This window comes from Conger conger, chromosome 5 (assembly GCF_963514075.1).
Source record: "Conger conger chromosome 5, fConCon1.1, whole genome shotgun sequence".
In the NCBI taxonomy this organism is placed as follows: domain Eukaryota; kingdom Metazoa; phylum Chordata; class Actinopteri; order Anguilliformes; family Congridae; genus Conger; species Conger conger.
Window position 1 is genome coordinate 1,451,894 of NC_083764.1, and position 17,500 is coordinate 1,469,393.

The 17,500-nt window shown below is 46.5% G+C and overlaps 1 protein-coding gene across 1 annotated transcript in view; it reads right to left on the minus strand.

Moving 5' to 3' along the window:
* Positions 1-17,500, minus strand: part of LOC133128152 (kelch-like protein 29) — a 138,452-nt gene that overhangs the window by 41,598 nt on the left and 79,354 nt on the right. The window contains exon 5 of the mRNA XM_061241471.1: positions 3,977-4,115. Coding sequence (XP_061097455.1) covers positions 3,977-4,115 — 139 coding nt within the window. The remainder of the gene's footprint in view (positions 1-3,976; positions 4,116-17,500) is intronic.

Genomic DNA, 17,500 nt, shown 5'->3' on the forward strand with positions numbered 1-17,500 from the left:
TGCTCTCTCTCACCCTGGAGCAGCCAAAACCTGTTCAATACCACATTACATTCTCACTGTGTGTGTGTGTGTGCGTGTGAAAGTGTGTGTATGTGTGTGTGTGTGTGTGCTGTGTGAGTGTGCTGTGCATGTGCTGTGTGTGTGCATGTGTGTGAGAGTGTGTGTGTGTGTGTGTGCGCTGCGTGTGTGTGTGCTGTGTGTGCGCATGTGTGTATGTGTGTGTGTGCTGTGTGTGTGCGCGTGTGAGTGTATGTGTGCTGTGCGTGTGCTGTGCGTGTGTGCATGTGTGTGAGAGTGTGTGTGTGTGTGTGTGTGCACTGCGTGTGTGTGCGTGAATGTGTGTGTGCACTGTGTGTGTGGTGTGTATGTGCATGTGCATGAGAGTGTGTGTATGTGTGTGTGTGAGTGTGCTGTGTGTGTGTGAGAGTGTGTGTGTGATATGTGTGTTGGAGAAGGTGAAATGGCACAGAAAGGAACAACGTTTTTGTGACTTCCAATTCCCCAAAACTCTCTCTCCTGCATCCTTTGATCAGAAAAATATGACTAATGCAGAACACATTATTACACACAGGCAAGAGCAGAGAGTACCAGCCCGCTCCATAAAACCCCATTCACCAATTAAAACCCCATAAAATGAGCCTGGTGTTCAATATTCGCTGCCATTCACTGTCATTGATAATGCCTCAAACTCAGCCCTAAATGAACAGCAACACATCAGCAGATGCTACTTCAGTGGGAAGGTGCATGTATTTAATGGGTTGGACATTCTGATATCGACCAACATTGGACCATGAGCACACGTTTTAGTATCCTCATTTCCAGAGTTTTACTGAATAATTGTTTTTATTACCTTTCTGATGATAGACATGATCTCATATTACCTTCATATCAATGTCTTTTGTATCCATCTGTATAATTCCATCATTTTTCTATTCATTACTCTCAGTACTCTGACTGCACACACACACATCTGACCACACACACACTCCTGACTGTACACACACACATCTGACAACACACAGACACCTTACTAAACACACACAGGCTGACTCACAGAGCTCATCACAGGCTGACTCACAGAGCTCATCACAGGCTGACTCACAGAGCTCATCACAGGCTGACTCACAGAGCTCATCACAGGCTGACTCACAGAGCTCATCACAGGCTGATTCACAGAGCTCATCACAGGCTGACTCACAGAGCTCATCACAGGCTGACTCACAGAGCTCATCACAGGCTGACTCACAGAGCTCATCACAGGCTGACTCACAGAGCTCATCACAGGCTGATTCACAGAGCTCATCACAGGCTGACTCACAGAGCTCATCACAGGCTGACTCACAGAGCTCATCACAGGCTGATTCACAGAGCTCATCACAGGCTGACTCACAGAGCTCATCACAGGCTGACTCACAGAGCTCATCACAGGCTGATTCACAGAGCTCATCACAGGCTGACTCACAGAGCTCATCACAGGCTGACTCACAGAGCTCATCACAGGCTGATTCACAGAGCTCATCACAGGCTGACTCACAGAGCTCATCACAGGCTGACTCACAGAGCTCATCACAGGCTGACTCACAGAGCTCATCACAGGCTGACTCACAGAGCTCATCACAGGCTGACTCACAGAGCTCATCACAGGCTGATTCACAGAGCTCATCACAGGCTGATTCACAGAGCTCATCACAGGCTGACTCACAGAGCTCATCACAGGCTGATTCACAGAGCTCATCACAGGCTGACTCACAGAGCTCATCACAGGCTGATTCACAGAGCTCATCACAGGCTGACTCACAGAGCTCATCACAGGCTGATTCACAGAGCTCATCACAGGCTGACTCACAGAGCTCATCACAGGCTGAATCACAGAGCTCATCACAGGCTGACTCACAGAGCTCATCACAGGCTGACTCACAGAGCTCATCACAGGCTGATTCACAGAGCTCATCACAGGCTGATTCACAGAGCTCATCACAGGCTGACTCACAGAGCTCATCACAGGCTGATTCACAGAGCTCATCACAGGCTGACTCACAGAGCTCATCACAGGCTGATTCACAGAGCTCATCACAGGCTGACTCACAGAGCTCATCACAGGCTGATTCACAGAGCTCATCACAGGCTGACTCACAGAGCTCATCACAGGCTGACTCACAGAGCTCATCACAGGCTGATTCACAGAGCTCATCACAGGCTGATTCACAGAGCTCATCACAGGCTGACTCACAGAGCTCATCACAGGCTGATTCACAGAGCTCATCACAGGCTGACTCACAGAGCTCATCACAGGCTGATTCACAGAGCTCATCACAGGCTGACTCACAGAGCTCATCACAGGCTGACTCACAGAGCTCATCACAGGCTGACTCACAGAGCTCATCTCACAGAGAAGTGGCCGTAACAAATGTGTCCGGGGAAACTTCACCCCCTGCAGGACCAGCCGGGCGGATTCAGTGAAGAACAAACTTTAAGTTTGAAAAATATCAAGCATCTACACCTCGCCAGCAGTCATAGGAATGACCTTCGACCTTCGACCTGCGATCTCACACAGCCAGTCAACACTGAGAAACCAACACTTCTAAACTTCTATGAATGAGTTACTTTTTTATACTGAATGTTTGTAGTTGGACTCCGTGACTTGGACTCAATTGTTATATGTTGCTATTTTTAAACTCTAAAACTTTAAAGCTTAATCTTTCCCTCTGTCAGGAAGCTGTGAGGTGAGAGCAGTAAAAACACTCGACCTGCCGAATCATAAAACCCTGTGTGTGCCTGTCTGTGTGTGCCTGTCTGTGTGCCTGTCTGTGTGTGCCCTGTCTGTATGTGCTGCCTGTCTGTGTGCCTGTCTGTGTGTGCCTGTCTGTGTGCCTGTCTGTGTGTGCCTGTCTGTGTGCCTGTCTGTGTGCCCTGTCTGTGTGCCTGTCTGTGTGCCCTGTCTGTGTGTGCCTGTCTGTGTGCCTGTCTGTCTGTGTTGCCTGTCTGTTTGCCCTGTCTGTGTGTGCCTGTCTGTGTGTGCTGCCTGTCTGTGTGTGCCTGTCTATGTGCCTGTCTGTGTGCCATGTCTGTATGTGCTGCCTGTCTGTGTGCCCTGTCTGTATGTGCTGCCTGTCTGTGTGTGCCTGTCTGTGTGTGCCTGTCTGTCTGTGTGCCAGTCTGTGTGTGCCTGTCTGTGTGCCCTGTCTGTATGTGCTGCCTGTCTGTGTGTGCCTGTCTGTGTGTGCCTGTCTGTGTGCCTGTCTGTGTGTGCCTGTCTGTCTGTGTGCCAGTCTGTGTGTGCCTGTCTGTGTGCCCTGTCTGTATGTGCTGCCAGTCTGTGTGCCCTGTCTGTGTGTGCCTGCATGCCCAGTCTGTCTCTGTGTCCTGCCTGTCTGTGTGTGCTGCCTGTCTATGTGTGTCTGTCTGTCTGAGTGTGCCCTGTCTGTGTGTGCCCTGTCTGTATGTGCCTGTCTGTGTGTGTCTGTCTGTCTATGTGCTGCCCGTCTGTGTGTGCTGTCTGTCTGTGTGTGCCTGTCTATGTGCCCTGTTTGTGTGTGCCTGTCTATGTGCCCTGTCTGTGTGTGCCTGTCTATGTGCCCTGTCTGTGTGCTGCCTGTCTGAACACCCCCTGTACACAGTGAGACCCCCCCTGTACACTGTGACCCTCTGAAGGCTGGTCAACAAATGATAACTCTCCAGCCCAAACTCTGGGGTTAATCCACATTTAAATAAAAGACCAGATCCCCAGTCATGGAACACTCTCTACGCCCATTAAAATGGAAATGAGTGAATGCGCTCGTGGAGATGAGAAGGTTAGGTGGAGGTTGAGCTTTTTTCCGAATTGAAAAACATTCATTTGAGCGCGCAATAGGAGTGGCTGCTGGCCTGTGACAGGAACCTCTTCTCCACAGCCCTGGAAGAGAGGGGGAGGGAAAGAGAGGCGACACACGCATCCTATGAAAGGAAGAGAGCGGAGCCCAGCTGAAGGAAGGCAAACCTTTTCACCAGGTCCTTGATATACACGCTGCCGGAAGCTACTACATTTTGGTGGACTTCAAACTCTCTGCCTTCAACAGTAATAGTCAGGTCTGTAAACTCTCTGTTCCGGCGCTGGCGGTCCAGCTCAGCCAACATTTCTGAGGAGAAAAACACACACCGCCCGCGCGTTAGTGCTCACTGCTCCGCCATCTCAGAGACCCAGCAGAGAAAGAGCACTGATGATTACAGAATATACATCACGCATTACTCAATCACATCACACAGCCAGGAGAGAGAACACACACTCACACTCACACACAGACATAATAGTGCCGTACAACTCTTTATCTGGCAAATGAAAGAGTTTGATTACAAGACCAATCTTCACACTGAATGTATGAAAAACATTATTATAAGGATGAAAAAGACAAGAACAGAGAGAGAATAACCAATAACAAAAACATTTTAAATAAAAAAATAAACACTCAAAGAGGACAGAGTAAAGTAAGATGACTGTGTTTTTTTGCTTCACAAAAGGAAGAAAACAACATTTTGGCAGATGGCTGTTAATCAGAATAAAATGGCTGTGGTTGCCATGGCATCAGCCCTGATTAATTAATCAACAATGCACTCAATGCACTCTGCCCGTGCCCTGTCCCCCACACAACCCACCCATGGAGCAATCTCACAATCACACACACAACCCACCCATGGAGCAATCTCACAATCACACACACAACCCACCCATGGAGCAATCTCACAATCACACACACAACCCACCCATGGAGCAATCTCACAATCACACACACAACCCACCCATGGAGCAATCTCACAATCACACACACAACCCACCCATGGAGAAATCTCACAATCACACACACAACCCACCCATGGAGCAATCTCACAATCACACACACAACCCGCCCGTGGAGCAATCTCACAATCACACACACAACCCACCCATGGAGCAATCTCACAATCACACACACAACCCACCCATGGAGCAATCTCACAATCACACACACAACCCACCCATGGAGCAATCTCACAATCACACACACAACCCACCCATGGAGAAATCTCACAATCACACACACAACCCACCCATGGAGCAATCTCACAATCACACACACAACCCACCCATGGAGAAATCTCACAATCACACACACAACCCACCCATGGAGAAATCTCGCAATCACACACACAACCCACCCATGGAGAAATCTCACAATCACACACACAACCCACCCATGGAGCAATCTCACAATCACACACACAACCCACCCATGGAGCAATCTCACAATCACACACACAACCCACCCATGGAGCAATCTCACAATCACACACACAACCCACTCATGGAGCAATCTCACAATCACACACACAACCCACCCATGGAGCAATCTCACAATCACACACACAACCCACCCATGGAGAAATCTCACAATCACACACACAACCCACCCATGGAGCAATCTCACAATCACACACACAACCCGCCCGTGGAGCAATCTCACAATCACACACACAACCCACCCATGGAGCAATCTCACAATCACACACACAACCCACCCATGGAGCAATCTCACAATCACACACACAACCCACCCATGGAGCAATCTCACAATCACACACACAACCCACCCATGGAGAAATCTCACAATCACACACACAACCCACCCATGGAGCAATCTCACAATCACACACACAACCCACCCATGGAGAAATCTCACAATCACACACACAACCCACCCATGGAGAAATCTCACAATCACACACACAACCCACCCATGGAGAAATCTCACAATCACATACACAACCCACCCATGGAGCAATCTCACAATCACACACACAACCCACCCATGGAGAAATCTCACAATCACACACACAACCCACCCATGGAGAAATCTCACAATCACACACACAACCCACCCATGGAGAAATCTCACAATCACACACACAACCCACCCATGGAGAAATCTCACAATCACACACACAACCCACCCATGGAGAAATCTCACAATCACACACACAACCCACCCATGGAGAAATCTCACAATCACACACACAACCCACCCATGGAGAAATCTCACAATCACACACACAACCCACCCATGGAGCAATCTCACAATCACACACACAACCCACCCGTGGAGAAATCTCACAATCACATACACAACCCACCCATGGAGAAATCTCACAATCACACACACAACCCACCCATGGAGCAATCTCACAATCACACACACAACCCACCCATGGAGCAATCTCACAATCACACACACAACCCACCCATGGAGAAATCTCACAATCACACACACAACCCGCCCGTGGAGAAATCTCACAATCACACACACAACCCACCCATGGAGCAATCTCACAATCACACACACAACCCACCCATGGAGCAATCTCACAATCACACACACAACCCACCCGTGGAGAAATCTCACAATCACATACACAACCCACCCATGGAGAAATCTCACAATCACACACACAACCCGCCCGTGGAGAAATCTCACAATCACACACACAACCCACCCATGGAGCAATCTCACAATCACACACACAACCCACCCGTGGAGAAATCTCACAATCACATACACAACCCACCCATGGAGAAATCTCACAATCACACACACAACCCGCCCGTGGAGAAATCTCACAATCACACACACAACCCACCCATGGAGCAATCTCACAATCACACACACAACCCACCCATGGAGAAATCTCACAATCAGAAACACGACAGGTTTATTGGTACTTCTGCAGGGAGAGAGCTGTGAACGGAGCAGATTCATGGCGAAAAAGAAGAAGCAAAATACCGTGATGTGAATGTGCACAAACAGACAGAGAGAGGGAGGGAATGAGACAGCGTGTGAGACAGTGGGGATGTCATATTCTAAGGGGCACTTGACACAGGAGAGGACTGTTCCCTCAGTACTGCTCTCAGCAGGTCAAAGGTCAGTTTCCTCTCAGGCAATTAGAGCAGCAGCGGCTGTCTCAGCTGGAGCCAAGATGGAGGGCCTAAAGCTGACCATTTGGTATTGCAGCTGCGAAGGGAAACCTCCTGAACTGCGTGACAAACAGCTGCCTGGGACAGGAGCTGCTCTGCCGAGCAGGAAGGGTGCAGATGGAGTCATCTCACTGGTGAGATAAAAGATATCTGACTACCGCAGGCAATAGTTCAGCCAACTTGTCAGCATTGAGCACCAAATAATGTGCACCACTCATTTAGAAAAGATAATCTAATACTCACAACAGTGTTAATTCAGAGGAAACCTCAGCCGTGCAGTGCTGTGCTGGATCTGTGAGACTCAGTATCGGATAAACCTGCCATGTCAAAGCTCTGCTCCAGGAAGAGAGCACAATAATGATCTCTGTCAGGAAAGACCTATTAGTAACAAATCAAACACCCCCTCACATGTCATCTCTCCCATCTCTGTATCCATCACGCAGTTGGGCTCTGTGGCATTCACCCCCAAAACTACAACTCCCATAGGGCATCCACACCCAGAACTACAGCGCCCACAGGGCATCCACACCCAGAACTACAGATCCCATAGCACATCCACATCCAGAACTACAGCTCCCATAGGTCATGAGCACTGCTCACAGCAACCCTGTTTGATTGACATCTGGTAGGAGCTCATTATCCAGCGCTAAACTGGGCCAGCCTCTCACTGCCAGGGAACCCCATTGCCGTGGCAACCGTAAAACATCCAATGGCAGCTCTTGCTGTTCCCCACAGAGAGGAGGAATGGTTGTGTCCCCAGGGGGTCCCAAGACCCAGGGCCACCCAGCTCTCCCCCACAGCACAGGGTAAACTGGAGGGGCACTGAACCAGCACCCTAACAGCACGGCAACAACACGGCAACAGCACCCCAACAACACCTCAACAACACCCCAACAGCACCCTAACAGCACGGCAACAACACGGCAACAGCACCCTAACAGCACGGCAACAACACCCCAACAGCACCCTAACAGCACGGCAACAACACGGCAACAGCACCCCAACAACACCTCAACAACACCCCAACAGCACCCTAACAGCACGGCAACAACACGGCAACAGCACCCTAACAGCACGGCAACAACACCCCAACAGCACCCTAACAGGACCCCAAAATCACCCCAACAACACCCCAACAGCACCCTAACAGGACCCCAAAATCACCCCAACAACACCCCAACAGCACCCTAACAGCACGGCAACAACACGACAACAGCACCCTAACAGGACCCCAAAATCACCCCAACAGCACCCTAACAGCACCCCAAAATCACCCCAATAACACCCCAACAGCACGGTAACAATATGGCAAGAACACGGCTAACCCCGACCCCATGATTATAACATCACCATAACAACATGAAGTTCTGAAACTCCCCCCACTCCAGCAGTATTTTTATAGTATGTATTTTTTATTATTGTATATTTAAGATTTCATTTATTTATTTTACAAAATTGTATTTATTATTAATTCAAGATCAAAGTAGCATCAAGTGGGCAGCAATATAAAACACAGAACTGGTAAAAAAAATAATAATAATAATAAAAAATAATAAAAAATAATAATAATAATAAATAAAATTTAAAAATAAATAAATATATATATATATATATATATATATATATATATATATATATATATATATATATATATATATATACATATATGTTATATATATATATATAATAATAATAATAAATAAGTAATTATAAATAAATATATATTTTTTATATGGATTAAAATTCTGGATGCTTTATGCCATGTAAATAATGTTGCAATAATTGCAATAAAAAGGCTGGATAGCTAAAAAAAAATATTTTCATATCCTACTGGCCCATTCAATTAAAAACTAGAGACATCACACTAAACTATTTAAAGATACTAGGAAAAATAAACAAATTGCATAAATTGCTCTTTTATATTTGGGTTAAAGTCATATTTTATTTTAAGGTTGGGCTGAAATTTTCAGTTGGCACAATCAACAGCTTCATCACTTGCCGGAGAAAAGCTACACTTATATAAATTTGTTCTTCACATGCGCGTTGTATGCAAATGTATTAAATCATATTAGCCTCTAACTGATAATATCTAAAATGGGATGTTACGTGTAGAAAGGCCAGTGAAAGAAACGCGGGAGGACACACACTCCGGGCTGATCCCGGCAGCCCCGCGGGGAGACGCGCAGTGCCGTAACCATCGCACAGTGCGGGAGGGCTGCGCCCGGTCGGGCGCCGGGGATGACGGGACTCGATCGGGCTCCCGTGAAGCTCGTTAAAAAGCAGACTGAACCTAAAAAATGTAGGTTGAGAAAACCTAAATATGCGGATGCATGTCTGACTCTCTTGCGCGAAGCTTTTAGCAAACCGTGGATAAATATCGCACGCCATTGAAAAATAATAATATAAATTTCACATTCCAAAGTGGAGAAAGAAAAATGGAAAAAGCATAAAGCATAAAAACAACATGTTTCTTCCATCAGCACAGCGGGGAGTGACACGTTAAGCTCTATTTGAACACACCGCGCAACTGAACAAAAATACGAACACATTATTATTACCAAGTGAACTCTTACAACCAATCAGAGAGAGGCTGAGAGGTGAAAATGAAGCGTTTTCCCAGGCGAGCATGATATTATTATTATTATTATTATTATTATTATTATTATTATTATTATTATTATTATTATTATTATTATTATCGTGTACAATACAAAATATTATTGCCCCCTCCCACTAATGAACCGAATACAGACCAATTCCAGCAATCAAACTGCAATGCCACGTGGCATAGAAAATATTATGATTATGATTAGTTTATCATAAATTATGTACACATCTCGAGTAGCCATTTTTATATTGCAAAATAATTGTGTGTACAATTCTGTGTGTGTGTGTTATGTGTGTCTGTGTGTTATGTGTGTCTGTGTGCACATTTCTGTTCTAAATGAGATAAAGTGTCTCCTGGTTAAGTGCACCTTCATGTACCTGTTCCCTGCAGACGTCAGTCCTATTTTTAATTCCAAAATCAACTGGAATTCAACTCATGAATTGTAAAATGCGTGAGGCCAACTTGAGTGGAATTTAATATGCTGAATTCAGCAGAACACCTGATCACTCAGTATTGCCCTCATTCAGATTCACAAACACCAGGGCTGCTCACTGCCCTCTACCCAACACCGCACTTACACACCCAAACACCGCACTTACTCACCCCCACACCCCCTCACCCCCACACCTACACACCCCCTCACCCCCACACCTACACACCCCCACACCTACACACCTACACACCCCCACACCCTCTCACCCCCACACCCCCTCACCCCCACACCTACACACCCCCACACCCCCTCACCCCCACACCTACACACCCCCACACCTACACACCTACACACCCCCACACCCCCTCACCCCCACACCCTCTCACCCCCACACCCCCACACCCCCTCACCCCCACACCCCCACACCCCCTCACCCCCACACCTACACACCTACACACCCCCACATCCACATTAATGCTGCAGACTTTCATTGTGACTTTCTTAGCTCCTCATTCTGGGTGCCACTTCTGTTTATTGCGCCCCTATTTCATGAAAACTGAGCTTTTAAAAAAATTCCACTCAGTTCTGTTTTTGTATCTGCCCCAGAGTTGGCCTCAATGCAATTACATTTCTGACACTAAAATAAGTGAAAAATACTCATATATCATCATGGCCATTTCTCAAACCGCAAACTGAATTTCACTTAATTGCATGGACTGACCAAATTAAAACATAACTCTCTCAAATGTGAATGGTACAATACTTAGAACAGTGTTTCTTTTGGTTATCCAGTACTGTGCAAAAGTCTTAGGCACCTGTATAACATTCAGTACAGATAGGATTCTTTCAAAAATAATTAAGTGAATTTTTTTTTGTTTCATTGAAATTCAATAAATAAACGTACTATACATTTTACATTACATTTCAACAGTTGAAAACAGAATCAAATCAATATTTTTTGTGACCACCCTTCGGCATTAAAACTGCATCACTTCTCTGAGATAGCCAACGCTGTCCTGCAGTTCTGTAAGACAGTCAGCAGGGAGGTTGTTCCAAGCATGTTGGAGAACTTGCAGACTTTGGTTGACTCCTTGCTTCTGATCTCAGACAGCCGTGATCAAGTTTTTATGTCAAAAGTAGTCAATTGCTTACATGAATATGTTAATTTTAAAAATTAAATACAAAAATGTCTCTGTAAAATTAAATATTTTGGAAAATGAATATTTGGAAATCTCAAATGAGTCTTTTATACTAACACACAAGAAAATAAACATATATATATGTATATATATATATATATATATATATATATACGCACACTCACACTCTTCAAGTCTAGGGTGCCTAAGACTTCTGCACAGTACTGTATATGTGATCAAGCAACCTACTGCATGTTGAGAACAATGTTACAATTACTTAAGACAATTTTAATTTGTGGTAAATATAAATGAGTTCACTCAGTAAACCACATCATGGGGTAGCGTATGCATTACTAAAGCAGCAGATAACACACTCATAACACACCTCTGTGTGGATAACACACCGATTCTGTATGGATAACACCCCGACTCTGTATGGATAACACAACCGACTCTGTATGGAAGCTACAAATAACACAACCGACTCTGTATAGAAGCTACAAATAACACAACCGACTCTGTATAGAAGCTACAAATAACACAACCGACTCTGTATGGAAGCAGCCTTGTAGCTGAGCACGCCATTTCTTTCACTTCTGGCATTTGTTGAATCTTCCAGGTGACAGCAGAGAGCCTGCGCTACAGTGGTTTCTGCGCGCCGTAAATATCCCGATCCAATAAGCGGCAGAGATGCTATGCCTCCAAATTGATATTTTATTGTAAAATAAATATTGCCTTTCATAGTTGGACAACGCTATAACGTAATGCCTCCACGTTCCTCCTTTATTCCAGGAGATAAATCAAAAGTAAATATAGACTATAACACACAAGTAAAAAATGCAATCGTGCGGAAAAAGACATATCCACCACGAGGGACCGTGGAATGTAAGGGAATTGTTCTTCAGCCCACACACACTCAGGCTGAGTGGACTGAGTGACTGAATCCACACCGCGTCTCAGTCCGTTTCCACACCGCGTCTCAGTCCGTTTCCGCACCGCGTCTCAGTCCGTTTCCACACCGCGTCTCAGTCCGTTTCCGCACCGCGTCTCAGTCCGTTTCAGCGGGCTGCCATACATGTACTCGCGGTTTAAAAAGGCAGTTGTGTTTCTCAGGCTCACACCGAGAGCTGCAGATACGCACATATACATTGTGTAGGCAGATCAGTTTAACAGGTATAACACGGCGTTGTTACGTACACTGTGTATTTTGTTTTATTCTGTACAGTTTAAGCTGTGTGTGGATGTATCGATGCCTACAGAACGGAGCAGCCGAGGAGCACACTGTCCTCAGCACGGGGCCCATGTATGCGCCTGACCCAGCCGCATGCACACAGCTCTGATTATGGAGATGAAGGCATGCAGGTGTGGGGACATAGGTAGGGCAGGGGGGGAGACGGAGCGGAACAGGTAGGTCTGACTCCCCTTAACCCAGAGAAATACTGTGCTTTTAAAACACATGTGTAGACAGGAGTACCTACAGACAGATTATTAAATCAATGAGCCAATTAGAAAATATTCAGCTTCATAATGACCTGTTTCAGCGGTGGATATGCGATTCGTTTGAAGCTAAGTGTGTGTGTGTGTGTGTGTGAGTGTGTGCATGCGTGCGTGTGTGCATGCATGCATATGTGCTTGTGTGTGTGTGTATAGTGTGTGTATTAGTGTGTATGTGTATAGTGTGTGTATTAGAGTGTGTGTATTAGTGGGTGTGTGTAGTGTGTGTATAGTGTGTGTACTGGTGTGTGTATAGTGTGTGTATTAGTGTGTGTGTGTGTGTATAGTGTGTGTATAAGTGTATGTGTGTATAGTGTGTGTATAGTGTGTGTCATTGTGTGTCAGGCACGTACCTGTCATTGTGTGTCAGGCATGTACACAATTGAGGATGGAGAAGCACCCCAGTACCAGAAACGTTTCTTCAACAACCCAGTAATTACATTTTCAATATAGTGGACATGCCTTCCACAGTACTTTCACATATGTGCCTATTCACTGTAATTACAGTGCCCCTTAACAGCATTACCACGCGTCCGTCACATGAATACCGCCCAATACCGTTAGCGGGAGTCCTGAGCGCAGTGATGGAGCTACTTTCCATTTAATAAGGATGAGAGGAGGACAGTGTCTGAGCAGAGGGAGAAAGGGCTAAACGCTCTCCTGCAGCACAAAAGCGCTCAGAATGGATAACAAAGGAGGTGTAGAGCAGGAATAAGAACACGTGAAAGAGAGAGAGAGGGAGGGAGGGAGGGAGGGAGAGAAAGAGAGCACAGTGGAGAAACTGCATACAAAGGGCATTGAAGGGCACAATGGCCCGCTTATAAAGACGCGCCTGGAGAGCTTTTTGTGCGCACACCAAAAATAGTATTCTTAACCGTAACCCAGTCAAAGTGAAATTGATAAACAGAGACCCAGAATGAGGCTGTAGAGAGGGAAATGGGCAGAGTGCTCTCAAACAAAGAAGAATGATCTTTTTTACTTTAAAAAAAACAACAAAGACAAACATTCCTTATTCAGACAAAGGGCTGTTTTCTTCCCCTGTATTCAGCCAGGCTGAGGGAACGCTGCCGGAGGGCTCAGCCCCGCGGGGGTCGTTAGCGGACGGGTACAGAGCGACCGCGGGTCGTTAGCGGCTCATTAGCGGCTCGTTAGCGGGCGGGTAAGGAGTGATCACAGGTCGTTAGCGGGCGGGTAAGGAGTGATCACAGGTCGTTAGCGGGCGGGTAAGGAGTGATCACAGGTCGTTAGCGGGCGGGTAAGGAGTGATCACAGGTCGTTAGCGGGCGGGTAAGGAGTGATCACAGGTCGTTAGCGGGCGGGTAAGGAGTGATCACAGGTCGTTAGCGGGCGGGTAAGGAGTGATCACAGGTCGTTAGCGGGCGGGTAAGGAGTGATCACAGGTCGTTAGCGGGCGGGTAAGGAGTGATCACAGGTCGTTAGCGGGCGGGTAAGGAGTGATCACAGGTCGTTAGGGGGCGGGTAAGGAGTGATCACAGGTCGTTAGGGGGCGGGTAAGGAGTGATCACAGGTCGTTAGGGGGCGGGTAAGGAGTGATCACAGGTCGTTAGCGGGTCGTTAGCGGGTCGTTAGCGGGCGGGTAAGGAGTGATCACAGGTCGTTAGCGGGCGGGTAAGGAGTGATCACAGGTCGTTAGCGGGCGGGTAAGGAGCGATTGCGGGTCTTATATTACAATATTAGCATAACAACCCTTTGATTTGTTGGCACTGCTCTCCCAGTGACCTGACGGCATTTCGTTTCTAATGTTTCACAACCCCGATACCACATCCATTTTACTAAAAGTAGGAGGATAGTTACTATCACACACTCACACACTCACACACACACACTCACACTCACACACACACACACTCACACACACACTCACACTCACACACACTCACACGTACTCACACATACTCACACACACACTCACACACACACACGCACACATACTCACACACACACTCACACACACACACACGCACACATACTCACACACACACTCACACACACACACGCACACACACTCACACACACACACACGCACACATACTCACACACACACGCACACACAAATACTCACACACACACGCACACGCACACACACACTCACACACACTCACACATACTCACACGCACACGCACGCACACTCACACACACATACTCACACACACACGCACACGCACACACACACTCACACGCACACGCACTCACACACACACACACACACATACTCACACACACACTCACACTCACACACACACACACACACATACTCACACGCACACTCACACATATACTCACACGCACACTCACTCACACACACACACACGCACACACGCATACACACTCACTCACTCACACACACACACACACACACACACACTCACACATATACGTCAAATCCACTCGGTTTCATATTAAAACAGCTTCAGAAGTTGGGGCCTGTCAGGCTAGCAGATGGCAGTGTGTTCAGATCTAATCACCCATCAGTGTGTCTGGGCGGAAACACTGGAACCCATCAACCGATCAGTTAATCAATCGATGAAACTGCGTAACTCGATTAGCAGATTTGAAAACAGACCTCTGGAGGCCACACACAGTATGAAGCTGTGAATGTCGTTCTCTCTCGGGTCTTTTTGGGGTTAACAGAAATGTCCCAGATACAGACATTTACTGACAGTAACCGTTAGTAACAGTTATTTACTTTAACGAGCCACAGACTCCTTACAGGTTTCTGCATGATGACAAATGCTGTAGTGAGGGATAAAAATGGCACTTTTCGATGTGCTGTGGGAGTGTGTGTGTGTGAGTGTTTGTGTGAGTGTGTGACTGTGTGTGTATGTGTGTGTGTGTGACTGTGTGTGTATGTATGTGAGAGTGTGTGTGTGTGTGTGTATGTATGTGAGAGTGTGTGTGTGTGTGTGTATGTATATGTGTGTGAGTGTGTGACTGTGTATGTGTGTTTGTATGTGTGTGTGTGAGTGTTTGTGTGAGTGTGTGACTGTGTGTATGTATGTGTGTGTGTGTGACTGTGTGTGTATGTATGTGTGCGCGTGTGCATGTTGTAGGATTAGTAAAGTTCTGTGGGTTTAGAGAGGACCAGCAGTGAGTCTGTCCTGCCTGGCAGAGATAATGCCTATTTCACGCACGATGAGCCACACACAACATCCACATTTCACTCTGCAATTAAGTTCCTTAGAAAAGTCAAATAAAATCACCCTTGACACAGTCTTTACATACTCCAGACACTTCAATATCAACTGTAAGAGTTACAGAATCTGTAATGAGCAAATGGTTTGCAGACAGACATATACATGGCCAGTCAATAATGTACAAGAGCATTACAGGAGAGTGAAGTTTATTCTCCAGCGCACTCCTCTCCTCTAAATATGCATCTCTCTATCCATTGCTCTTATCAGCCTGCGGTCCTGAAACATCCTGCCCGCGGCATACTCAGATGGTATTGAAGTGAACGCCGTCATGGCAGCAGACAGATTCAGTATCTTAGGGACACCAATGAGTGGCGTCCGGGCGATTTATGCAAACCTTCCCGTTTAAAGGTTATGCGCTCGGTGCGTACGCTGCTCAGACCGGCGAGATGGGCGAGATTAACTCGTGGGCGGACGCGTGCATGTGCATACAACATAACTTATTTAGTTTTAGACTATAGTTTTAAAAGAGAAGATCCAATATTATTCGATTATGTCCATAGTGTAGGGAAATGATTCGTCTCGTATCCTTTCTGAAGACATGTATTGATTCACTAAAATTTTTGGCCAGAGTTGTAAAGAGCGCAGGTTGTGATATTTTAGAGTGGTGCGCGGTGTAACCCGATACACTTTATACTCTACAGAGAGCCAATTAGGAACTGTATGAGCGACACTTTCTATAAAAGTGCGTTCAGTGCGGCAGAATCACATATCGCCTCGTGTGAAGAGAGAGGGGGCTTTTTTGTTTTTTGGGGGGGTGACGGAGACGACACGCTTTAATGCAGAAGACAAACCGAGTCGCGGTCTTCTGGTGGTTCTTTGGTTTGGAGCGCCTGCATTCTGCGTGGCGAGGCAGAATGCGCAGCGGCGGCGAGAGAAGCGTCTCCAGCGCAGACGCCGCGCGGTATCATGAAAGGAGTGAGTAATGTAAAGAGGCGCTTGTGTGGGTAGGGTACCAGAGCGCATGATCAATCTTAATGAGCTACTCGGCTTTCCCCGTATTAACTACAAAGTAGTGCGCGACAGAGAGGGTTTTTTGCTGCTATTGTTATTATTTTTAAACACGATAACGAGTGAAGCTGTCAGTTCTCTCCTGTCTGGAAGCGCGATGTTCCCCCGACGCTACCGAGGGAATTCAACTTTAGACAAAAATATCTCACGGCACGAGCGCACAGTCTGCTGGAAGCCGTTAAAAACTCCAGATTGGAATTAATATGACGAAACGAGAGTTGAAAACCACATACGTAAAATCATACGTTCAAGTCAAAAGCATAGGCATTCATTCATGTGGCATCACCTCGTCTGTAGTTCTGTAGTTACACGTCACTACAAATTAAAATCCACAGCAATAATTAAAATTAATTATTTTTACGGATTATTTTTAACGGAATTAAATTCATAAACTCGGAGTTCTGTTCACTGACGCGGTGCAGGCAGTCGAACGCAGCACCGGCAAACGTGCAAAGAAAACAACAACTGTCTCCCGCGTTTCAGAAACGCCAGATCTGAACAGCGCCAGAGTGTACAGTGTTACCAACTGATATCACCACTGCAGATCAATGCAACGGGTTTCTGTCCCAGTCCGCAGAAAGCTGACATTATTAAAGTTTTATGTAACTGGAAACGTCAGGCGA